Raw genomic sequence first — 12,565 nt, forward strand, 5'->3', positions numbered from 1 at the left:
CTCTTCTGGGTCACTCTGGGCAGTTTTCACCCACAATGTACATTGTGCACGAAGGATGGAGGGCGAGATTGGCAATATTTGCTTCTGACATCCTTACCTGAATACTCATACAGATTTCCTACCTAAAGGATCATGAGTTGGCGCGATTTAATCACATCAGCCAGTATGTGAAGGTGCCTTGCAAATAAGAGCGCTACTAAAGTATTGTGTAATTCAAAGCCATCATCCAATACGTGAGGAAACTGGGCCCTCCGCTGTGGGCAGACGCATCCAGTGTCACAAAGAAAGCTAACTGATTTTCCCGAGATAAGACTTCTACGTAAACACCCACCGTCGCCCAGGTGGGTTCTGGTGAAAACTAAATTGCGCCAAATCTCGTGCCGCCGCGGTTCGGGGGCGGGGCGGGGCGGGGAGCACGAGGTATCGCGAGATGATGGCGTTTTCCCGCGAAGGAGAAGCGCGCGTTTTTCCCTGGCCGGGGATTTGGCGAGGAGGCTGGGCAGGCGGCAGCCGAGAGAGTTTAGCGCGCTCCGTTGCGGACGCTGAGGAGAGGACCCAGTTTTGGAGTGTGTGTCAGCCATGCCGGCGCAGCGGCCCGCGAGCAGCGATGGTGAGTAAGCAGACCCTTTCTCCCGGCGCGGGCGGCGGCGTCCGGGTCGCGGGGAGGGAGACAGCATGGAGGCGGCAGCCGAGATTGGGGAGTAGAGCGGACTCCGGGCAGAGACTGGAAAGGAAAGGAGGTGCAGAGGCTGTGGAGGGCGCCCGGAATTGCACATATGTGCACGATATAGGAGATTTTACACAGGGGAGCTGCATTTCCCCGAGCATCCCGATTGGTAAACTGGGTCCTGGCCACTTGTTGACATTGTGGAGACCCTGGGATGTCTTGAGAGAGCTGATGCTGGCGTCCCCGTGGGTCTTCAGCTTTTGCCTCGAATGCATCCAGGAAGGTTGTTCAACGTGGGAGTGAACTGGTAATGACCCAGTGAACTGGCAGTGTTTAAAGACTGCAGTTGAAAAGCTTTCTCCCCTCATAGAGTCCCTGGCTCCAGATCCGGTTGAAGAGCCCGAGACCGCCGTGATTACCCAAGCCATGCTGGAGGAGGAAGAGCAGCTCGAGGCTGCTGGACTCGAGAGGGAGCGGAAGATGATAGAAAAGGTACTTTAGGACTCAAGTTCATCGTCGTTAAAGCCGGTAGTCCGCTTCCTCGGAGGTTTGTCTGGTTCTTCGGTCGGCTTCTTCCAGACCCTTTCAAACGGGCTTTGTTGGTTATCTCTATGTTTACGCACGCTATCTGTGAGACACCTTTGCTCGCGCTCTGAAAGATGCTTCTGTGAGACGTAGTCTTGGCCGTGGAGCGTTTCAAGGTGCTCCTTTAGCCGTAGCCGTTCTTCCAAAACCGGTAGTGAGTTTTTGAGTGAGGTATTTCAGTGCCGTTTTCCACGCGAGGGATAAACTTGCTTTCCGTTTTCCTTTTGCTTTCTTGGACCTATGCGAAGGAAGATTCTTTAGGTAAAAATGGGGGTGTACTTTTTCAGTGATTAAGTTATTATGCCAGTGGTTTCCTTGTACGGGGTGTGTGTTTTGTAGATTACTGAAAGCAGCTTTCAACCTCCTGAAAATTCAATCCTCGAGTATATTTCACTCAGTAAGAAAGTGCCATCTTGCTTATTAATTCTTGCCTGTGCAAGAAAAGGAATGATAGCCACTAGCTGGTAGGTACTGCCTACCAAGTGAAGTGATTTTCTTGTAATAATTTATTTCGCACTCCAAATATTGTGATGCTGCAGGTACTTTTGGTATCTCTCCATTTACATATGAGGAAACTGGGGCAGCTGGGGTCACACAACAGTGAACTCAAATTTGAACTCTGGCTGTCTTCAGAGTTGTTGTTTTTGACCCTATACCTAAAGAAATGTACGTTAATGTTTAATTAACTCTATGTAATTGCAAAATTACTTAAATTGGGAAATGCACCCCAAAGACAACTAATGAATCAGTTGGTTCTCTGCCATTTTATATCAACAGTAATGATTTCTTTTGCTGGCACTGTGAACACTTGTGAATGTTGTACACGTATTTCCCCATTGAATCTTCAACTAGACTATAAAGTAGATACGGTTATTAAATACATTATTATATTATTAAACCTAATGGCTTAATTACTAGTATAAACTATTTTTATTAAAGCATTCTATGAAGTAGATCTGTTTTCACCTCATTTTACAGATGAGAAAACTGAGGCGTGGAGGAGGTAGGGAAAGGGGGAAGTCCCACAGTTTGTAAGTGGTAGAGCCAAGATTGTTTGTAGGCCATGTGATTCCAGAATTCACACTTTTTAACCACCATGCTATACTTTCACTCCAGTAATACTAGTTTTGTTATTACTCACCCATAGTTGACCATAATCAGTTACGGTAATGTCAAGAAATTTTAATAGAATTGGGAAGTTGACTGTGAGCCACCTTTCCTCATGGTATGAATTTCCATAGTACTTTGTTTCACAGTATTATCATTACTCACTTGATTCTCATTTTGTTTATTGAAAGCATGTCACTTACTGTTTTGTTTTCATAGGCTGTGCACCTAGCAAATAGGCAATCAGTGAATGTTCTTGAATTTCAAACTGTGGTAAAGAATATTTTAGGGGCGCCTGGGTGGCGCAGTCGGTTAAGCTTCCGACTTCAGCCAGGTCACGATCTCGCGGTCCGTGAGTTCGAGCCCCGCGTCGGGCTCTGGGCTGATGGCTCAGAGCCTGGAGCCTGTTTCCAATTCTGTGTCTCCCTCTCTCTCTGCCCCTCCCCCGTTCATGCTTTGTCTCTCTGTGTCCCAAAAATAAATAAAAATGTTGAAAAAAAAAAAAAATTAAAAAAAAAAAAAAAAAAAAGAATATTTTATATTACACAGCATATATAAGATTATATAAATAAAATAAAATATACGTACTTACTAGCCATGTAATAGGATGATAATTATAAAGGGTGAATCCTGGGGCAAGTGTCCAGAATTGAATCAACTTCAGAGATTATGAGAATGATAAAGCCTTCATTCTTTTTTTCAAATAGAGCATGAGGGGCGGATGGGCAGAGAGATAGAGAGAGAGAGAGAGAGAGAGAGAGAGAACGAGAACGAACCCCAAGCAGGCTCCGCACTGCCAGTGCAGAGCCCTACACAGGGCTTGAATCCATGAACCCTGAGATCATGACCTGAGCTGAAACCAAGAGGCAGATGCCTAACTGACTGAGCCACCCAGGCACCCGATGAAGCCTTCATTTTGAGTAGTATATCTTCAGTTTTGTGACTCATGAAGGTTTTTGGGTAAAGAAGTACTATTTGAAGAAAGATCATGAGGTGCAGTAAGAATGAATACATTTCTAGCATGCATTAATTCAGGAGATGAAAACTCACATTTTTCTTTTGAAAGATTTTTATTTAAGTATCTCTGCACTTGGGACTTGAACTTAAAACCCAAGATCAAGAGTCCCCTGCTCCACCTACTGAGCCAGGCAGGTACCCCATTTTCACATTTTATAGAAAGATCTCTCAAAATTTATAGTACCATAAGTATTTGCTGATTAGAATCAAATGACATATACTTTCAGTAAAATTTTTAAGTTTCTGAGCAAGCATTTTATAATCAAAATTTTTGGAGTTATTGTTGAGGGATAGGTACAGTAAATGTAGCATTTCTTCAGTATTTCATCATAGAACTTAAAACAGCAGTTTTTAATCCACTTTTAGTCCTTCCATGAATAAAGTATATAGCTCTTTTCAGTTTTTTATAGCCAAAAAGCTAGCAGTATTATGGTCTATTGTTATTATTATTATATTTTCTTTTTGTGTATAAATATTGAAAGAATTTGATTAATTTTTATAGTTTTCATTTCTAAGTTATTCCCTACTTGACCATGGGGAAAATTCTAAGAAATAGTTTCTCTCTACATGTCTTTGGAGGACAAAAAATTCACTATACAAAAATAAAGATTCTTTTTCTTTTAGAAGAATATATGCCCACAATATTTATGGGCATATATTTAGAAGTACCTAAGAGAGGAAGAGCTTGCTTAAATTCCTTAATGAGAAGCATTTACCTTGCTTTAGGAGATTTTAAGATTTGTGAAGAGTGGAGAATGGCTCTGACATTGATTTGCTGCAGTTATTTTCGTTGGTTTTTCACCTTCATTTCCTTTTGAAAGAAGTCATTGTTAGTCTAAGACTTAAGAGTAGCCTTAAAGTATATGTAGAGGGGGAGGGGAAAGGTAAGAGTTGGGGTAAGTCTTAGGCAAAAGGAAAACAGTTCGTATGGTGAGAATGAAATATAACTCAACCCCCATGCCCCCAAATCTGGTGTTGGTGTTGGGAGAGATAATGAAGTATAGGCCCTGGGGAATTTATGCCCTTGGTGTCCATTGGCATACTCTTTCACTCTAGTCATCGAGAGATTCTCCGTGCCAGGCACTCATTGCTTTCCACAGCTGGAACTACAATTTACTTTAATATAACAAATAAAATTACTAAAGAACAGTAATGGTAGGTAAGGTTTACTACAAAATTATTTTGAAATATGGAGTTATTTTAAAGGTTAGTCATTGATTTCGTTTCCTTAATTATATACAAATTAGTATAACATGATATTATCTTAAATCTTTAATTACTTAAAAAAAAATGTGTGCTAATTTATTCTGGACAGGATTGAGGTAGCAGATATATCTAAATTAAGTCCAGAATATTTAATTAAAATTTAAAACAAATTTTAAAAATTAAGATTTTTTTTCAAAATCTAAGTAATTTCATCTCCCAATTTATATCTGTTTCATTCATTGACTTCCTGTTGTAATCACAGTAATATATTGGTAATAGTAAAAGAAAGGCTGTCCTGAAAGAACTGAAAATAGAGTTTTGTAAGATGTCAACAGATTATCTTCATGGATAGAATAACGGGTGTTTGTTTTATGGGTCTGTTTTTAATATTTTTCTATAATGTGTATTTATTATTTTCATTGGATTTCTTTTTAGGTATCTTATTGTCATTGCTTTTGTAATAGAAAAATGTATTTTGAAAGAAAAGCTAGAGAGATAACAGAACATTTAGGAAAAACAAGCCGATACACAATGATGTCTGAATTACAAGGTCAGGCCTTAACCATTAAATTAAAGTTAGTTAGGTTATGCTAACTCAGCTTCTGCATCTGCTCTCTCTCACTCACTCACTCTACTCACACATTTTGTCCCAGGAGTAGAACTGCTGGTTTGTAAGGTTTGCATGTATTTGGCTTTGGTAGATGAATTCAACTCTTGGCTCACTTCAGCCCACTTAGTGCTTTTTTTTTTTTTTAATTGAGATCATACTGGGTTGACAAATTATGAACTGGATTGTGCCTGTTTAGGTAAATAAAGTTTTATTGGAACATCACCCTTCCCATTTGTTTACATATTGTCTGTTCTTGTGCAAAAGGCAGAATTGAGTATTTATAAGCCATATGCTTAAATATTTAAATATTTACCCTTTGGCTGTTTACAGAAAAAAATTTGTGGACCACCGAACTATAGTATTTATTTGTTGCTTTTATGTTTTATCAGTGTGATAAAGGATGATCAGTGATTAATGTGAGAGGATTCCTTCTCAGCCACTAGACTATTGTAGACTTAGAAATCACTTAATAAATAAACGGTGTGTAAAAGTAGTATGAAAAGCAGGTTTGTGAGTTGAAGATATACAGAAGTAAAAGATAAAGCTAACCATAGGGGAGAGTAAAGTCTAAAAGAATGGCAAAGCTCTGGGGAACACAACGCTGAAGAGGAAGCAGGAGAAACTTGTGATAAATCATAAGTAGATTTAGCATGTTGAAATATTTTAATGATGCAATTTTTAAAAAATTTTTATTTTAGGATTTTCTTTTCTTTTTGTTGTTGTTGTTCTTTTTTTTTTAAGGTAATCTCTAGGCCCAGTGTGCGGCTCAAACTCACAACCCTGAGATCAGGAGTCACATGCTATATACTGACTGAGCCAGTCAGACACCCACCCACCCCAGTAATATATTTTTTTGTTTGTTTTTTTGTTTTTAAAGTTTATTTAAATATAAAGTTTATTTATTTGTTTTGAGAGAGAGAGAGAGAGAGAGAGAATATCCTTAGCATGTTCTGCAAGTGCAGGGCTCAGCTCACCAACTATGAGATCATGACCTGAGCTGAAATCAAGAGTCCAGTGCTTAACTGACTGAGCCACCCCGGCCATACAATTTTAAAATTCTAAGAATAGATGTTGTAGTTCCTAGCCAATGAAATGAGTTTTTAATTCAAATGCTCTTTCAAATAAACCTGGTATCTAAAAATGTTCTTTCCTGAAGTCATTTGATTGTTTAAAAACTTAAATCTACTTGAATTAAATATTTACTTTCTAGTGTTAGGAATTAAATATTTACTTTCTAGTGTTAATTTTATATATTTAAAAAATGGACCCTCAATTCAGTGGATGCCAGTAAACATGTCCAGTGTCTAAAATTTCAATATTTTGGTATCCAAGCTGCATCATACCAAATGGCATGTTGAACCCAGGAATCAAATTTTTTCAGCTTTGTTCTAGTTTTTGGTTTGGAAAATAAACCATTTTTACTAAAGTAAAAATTATAAAAATCTTTTCCCCCCATTAATAACAGAAAAACTATTAAACCCGAAGAGCATTTATTTATACTTTTTTTTTTTTACGTCTTATGAAAAACATCACATATGTCAGAAAACTTAATAATTATGGAAATTTTCTTTTTGGATAGGCTCGCATGTCTTGGGATAGAGAGTCCGTGGACATTCGGTACCGTAGACTTCAACATTTGCTTGAAAAAAGCAATATCTACTCCAAATTTTTATTAACTAAAATGGAACAGCAACAACTAGAGGTATGTGTACGTGATTGATTATAACTGGTACCTTAAATTAAAAAAAAAACAACTGCTTTATTGAGAAAGAAATTACGTACAGTAAACTGCACACATTTTAAGTTTACTGTTTGATGAGTTTTGACCACTGTATACACCTGTGTAACCACCAATACAGTCAAGATAAAGAACATTTCCATCACCCCAAGAAGTTCTCTTGTCTCAGCGATCCCCATGCCTGGCCCCCAGACCAGTGATTTCTGTTTTCTGTCACTATAGGTTAGTATTGCTTTTTCTAGAATATTATATAAATAGAACCATGTGGTAAGCACTTTTTTTGTGTCTTCTTTAGCTCAGCATATTGAGATTTTGTTTATTCATACAGGCCGTTTCTTTATTCCTGAGCATTCCATTATATGAATATACCACCATTTATTTTTCTGTTACCTATTGACTGATTTTTATCTTGTCTAGTCATATTTTTTGGATGATGGAAATTGTGAACTCTGTTTCCCAGTCCATTTTTTTTGAAAATTGCTTTATTGAGATATAACTGATATGCACAAAACTGCACCTTTATAGTGTATAATTTTATAAGTTTTAACATGAATACACCCATAAAGTGACCATAAGGTGATGACATAACCATCAACTCAGAAACTCCTCCCCTTTTTCTATTGAGGTATAATTGACATATAACATTAGTTTCAGGTTATGATTCAATATTTGTATATGTTGTGAAACGATCACCACAGTACATCTAGTTAACATCTGTCACCATACATAGTTAAAAAAGTTTTTTTCTTATGAGAAATAAATAAATATATACATATATATATATATATATATATTTAGTGTTCTTTTTTTTTTTTTTTTTTTAATGTTTTTATTTATTTCTGTGACAGAGAGAGACAGAAAATGAGCAGGGGAGGGCCAGAGAGAGAGGGAGACACAGAATCGGAAGCAGGCTCCAGGCTCTGAGCTGTCAGCACAGAGCCCGATACGGGGCTCGAACCCACAGACCGTGAGATCATGACCTGAGCCGAAGTCAGACGCCCAACCGACAAGCCACCCAGGCGCCCCTAGTGTTTGGTCATTTTTGAGAGAGAGGGAGACACAGAATCTGAAGCAGGTTTCAGGCTCTGAGCTGTCAGCACAGAGACTGACACAGGGCTTGAACTCTTGAACCATGAGATCATGACCTGAGCCGAAGTTGGACGCTTAACCAACTGAGCCACCCAAGTGCCCCTCTTAGCAATTTTTAAATATGCAGTAGAATATTACTAACTATAGTCACCATGCTGTATAGTACATACCGCTGACTTATTTTATAACTGGATGCTTGTACCTTTTGACCTGTCAGGTCCTCCCACCACCACCTATCAGTCTGTTCTTTGTATTTATGAGTTTGGAGGGTTTTTGTTTTTGTTTTTAAGATTCCACACGTTAGATTATGTGGTATTAGTCGTTCTCTGAATCCTTTCACTTAGCATAGTGCCCACAAGGTTCATCCATGTTGTTGTAAATAGCAAAATTCTTTTTTTTTATGGCTGAATTCCTGCCCCTTTTAGAATTTTTTCCCATCCTTCACTTTCTGTCTTCATCACCAAATAGCCACTGATCCACTTCCCATCATTATAAATTCATTTGCACTTTCTGTTGGGAATTTATTATTTTAGCTTTTATGTTTCTGAAAATTTCTTCATTTGTCTTTGTTTTTGAAAGATTATTTTTTTTTTGTAATCTTTATTTTTGAGAGAGACAGAGTGTGAGCAGGGGAGGGGCAGAGAGAGGGAGACACAGAATCTGAAGCAGGTTTCAAGGTCTGAATTATCAGCACAGGGCCCAGTGTAGGGCTCAAACCCACAAACTGTGAGATCATGACCTGAGCAGAAGTCGGATGCTTAATCGACTGAGCCACCCTGCGCCTGAAGATATTTTATTGAGCAAAGAATTTATTTTTGTTTAGTGCTTTCTTACTCCTGTCCTGGTGTCCCTACCCTGATGATGTTTCACTGCTTTCTAGTTTACATTGATCATGACAAAACCAAAAAATTTTTTTCTTTAAACCAAAGTTTTAATAATGGCCCACAAGACCATAAGTCTGGTTGCCTCACTCAACCCCATTACCTTTCAGACCTCATTTCAGGTGTGTTTCCTGCCTTGGGGGCCTTGCACTGGCTGTTTTGTGCTTGGAACCATCTTCTCATAGATACCTGCATAGCTAAGTTCATCATCACCTTCAAGCCTTGGCTTAAATGTTTTCCCAATGAAGCCTACCCTAACAACCTTAAATGAAATTGCTATCTGACACCTTTTCCATCAGCACACTCCTAGTACCCTTGACCTTGTTCTTGTCTTCCCATTGCACTTAGTAAGATATATTATTTTTGCCCACTAGAATGTATGAAGATTTATAAATTTGCAAATATCAAGACTACAGTAATTTCCTGTTCCCATCATTCCCATCTCATAATTATCAGTCAAGATTTTGCTGTATTTGCTAAATCTTCTTTTTCCTTTTTTGAATTCCTTTTTAAACCTTTGTATGGTAAAATGAAACACAGGTATAGGAGAATAAAACAATCATGCTTAATGAGTTGTTTCATGCTTAATGAGTTATCAGAAAAATATCTTGTAACCACTTCTTGGGAATGCTTTGAATCCTTTTTTGTCTGTGTTTTAAAGCTTTGTTAGGGTGTATATGGAATAGCTTTTAGTCTAGAAATAACTTGGCCCCTCTTCTGAGCACTCTGCTTGATGCCTTCTATGTTGGCAGGCCCTTTTACTTTGCCTGACAGGGGTGTGAACTGTTCCTGTTTCCTTGTGAGCACAAAGATTGTTCTACCAGCTTCTTTCTGGTGGCTCTTTCCTGGCCTTTGTGTTCCTTCAGGCAGGAGAGGAAATCTGTTCCCTATTCCTCTGTAAAGGCTTGAAGTGCAAATTCTCCCTTGTTTTTAAATCTTTATATAGTTTCTTCATTGTGAACATGTTTTTTGAGGTGTGTGTTCTAGATTCTGCACTTTCTGCTTGTGACACTAAAAACATTATCTTGCAGGAACAGAAGAAGAAAGAGAAATTGGAAAGAAAAAAGGAATCTTTAAAAGTTACTAAGGTAATATATAGTAAGATGGAAAATCCTGTATGCATTCTTAAATATTGAAGAAATACTTTTGTAATTCTTTTTTTTTTCTTTTCAGTTTACTTATTTATTTTGAGTAAGGGAGAGCACACAAGTCAGGTAGGGGCAGAGAGAGAGGGGAGAGAGAGAATCCGAAGCATGGGGACTCGAACCTATGAACCATGAGATCATGACCTGAGCCAAAATCAAGAGTCAGACGCTCAACCTTCTGAACCACCCAGGCACCCCTCTTTTATAGTCTGACTTTATTGATCATCTACTTTATTTTAACCTTCTGAAAACCTATCTTTGTTACGAGCTGCATAGAAACATGTAAATATGTTTCTCAGTATATTTAGATATGGAAAGACAGCTAAATATAACCCTTTTGTTTCTCATTCTGTTTTTCATAACGGCAAAATTTCACTTTTATAAGTGGCCAGCTCTTTTGGTGCTCATAATGATTACTAATCTTTTCTCCTTAATGTCTCCAGCCTCCTCATGTCAACTTGCATCCATAATGATAATCTAAATTTGTATCTTATGCATGACTACAGCAGTGGAGCCAAAATTGGAGAGAGAAACATTTCAGATAAGAGAGCATTTGTTTCAGGATAGCCTGAATTTTATTTTATCTTGTTTTTTTAATTATTTTTTTAATGTTTGTTTATTTTTGAAAGAGAGGGAGAGACAGAGCGTGAGTGGGAGAGGGGCAGAGAGAGAAGGAGACCCAGAATGTGAAGCAGGCTCCAGGCTCCACGCTGTCAGCACAGAACCCAACGTGGGGCCTGAACTCACAAACCGCGAGATCTTGATCTGAGCCAAAGTCAGATGCTAACCGACAGAGCCACCCAGGTGGCCCAGGGATGGCCTGAATTTTAGATGTGGTCTTTTGAGGGGAATATGTTTTAATATGAGGCTGTTTAATGCTGTCCTGATGGGAATTGTATGAAGAACAGCTGTAGTCGTGAAAGAGAAATAATGAAGGCAACATTTATTGAGTTCTTACTATGTGTCATGTATTTCTAAACTTTGCATTTATTTTTTTAAGTAAGCTCTATGCTCATTGTGGAGTTGCATGCTCCGTCGACTGAGCCATCCAGGTGCCCCTACGTTTGTTTTAATTCTCAAAAGGCTCTGTTAGATAGAGGTACTGTACTTCTCCCCATTTTCCATATAAAGAAGCTGAATGCATAAAGTACAGTCCATCCTCATTATGCACAGATTCCATATTTGCCAGTTAGCCTACTTGCTAAAATTTGTTAACTCCAAAATCAGTACTTGGGATTTCATGGTCATGGTCATTTGTAGACCTGTTCCTGTGAATAGCAAAAAATTTGTCTTCCAACACGCAAATTTCTAACTGAAGTTAAACACAGTGGTGCTCTGCCTTACTTAAGCTTACTATAAACAAATGCCCTTTTCATGGTTTATTTAATGTCATGATTTTTTCATTTTGATGGGTTTTGTTGATTTTGCTGTTAAAATGGCCCTCAGCCATATTGTGCTGAAGTGCTATCTAGTGTTTCTAATGCAAGAAGACTATGATGTGCCTTATGGAGAAAATAAATGTATTCGACAAACTTCCTTCAGGCATGAATTATAGTGCTGTTGGCTCTGAGTTTGCTGTTAATCAACATCTATATTAAATAAGATGTCCTTAAATAGCAACACACATAAAACAGGGTTATGTGTTGATCAGTTGATGAAATTGTGACCAGAGGCTTGCAGGAGCCTGAGCTTGTATTTCTTCCAGAAGTAGTGATTCGTTGTTCACTAATCTAGTATTTGTAGTTACTGTATAGAACAGAATGAGAATTCACTAACCTGCTGATAGTTACATATTCAATAAATAGTAATGTTGGAGTTTGTTTCATACCCCACACTTCTTTACTAATCTGGCTTGATCAGGTAATATCAGAATGCCAATAAGGGTACCTTCAAGTCCACTTTATTCTTAGTGTGGTTATTGGTGATGTTAAAGTATATCATAGATAATTTTGCAACAAAAGCAATTTTTGAAAACTGATACAAGATAATTTTTAATATTTATTTATTTATTTATTTAATTTTGTTATTTTTTTAGAGAGATCGTGAGCACGGAAGGGCGGAGAGAGAGGGAGACAGAATCCCAAGCAGGCTCCAGACTGTCAGCGCAGAGCCCATTGTGGGGTTTGAACCCCAAACTGTGAGATCATGACCTGAGCCGATAAGAGTCAGATGCTTAACCTGTTGAGCCACCCAGGCGCCCCTAAGATAATTTTATTTGCTTAATCATTTACTCCCTACTCTTCAACTTGTTGTTTTAATCCATTGTTCACTTCTGCCTAGCTAACTTTTTATGCCAGGGTTTTCTAAAGGTGTCAACCATTAAGTTCTGCCTCTTCCATCTCACAGATCCCTTTTGGTACTTTCTTGTTTTAATCTTCTTTTTACTTTATTTTAAAATTTACCTTCTTGGGGCGCTAGGGTGGCTCAGTCGGTTAAGCGTCTGATTTCAGCTCAGGTCATGATTTCGCGGTTCGTGAGTTCAAGCCCTGCGTCGGGCTCTGTGCTGACAGCTCGGAGCCT

At 38.3% G+C, this 12,565-nt stretch overlaps 1 protein-coding gene across 1 annotated transcript in view; it reads left to right on the forward strand.

The window, feature by feature from the left end:
• The first annotated feature begins 456 nt into the window (after positions 1-456).
• Positions 457-12,565, forward strand: part of HELLS (helicase, lymphoid specific) — a 38,159-nt gene continuing 26,050 nt past the window's right edge. Inside the window, exons 1-4 of the mRNA XM_047073196.1 lie at positions 457-610; positions 1,038-1,159; positions 6,772-6,894; positions 9,932-9,988. Coding sequence (XP_046929152.1) covers positions 580-610; positions 1,038-1,159; positions 6,772-6,894; positions 9,932-9,988 — 333 coding nt within the window. The 5' untranslated portion in view covers positions 457-579. The remainder of the gene's footprint in view (positions 611-1,037; positions 1,160-6,771; positions 6,895-9,931; positions 9,989-12,565) is intronic.

This window comes from Lynx rufus, unplaced genomic scaffold, assembly GCF_022079265.1.
Source record: "Lynx rufus isolate CCGP_SWC_20201006 ecotype Redwood Valley unplaced genomic scaffold, mLynRuf1.p SCAF_11, whole genome shotgun sequence".
NCBI classification, from domain to species: domain Eukaryota; kingdom Metazoa; phylum Chordata; class Mammalia; order Carnivora; family Felidae; genus Lynx; species Lynx rufus.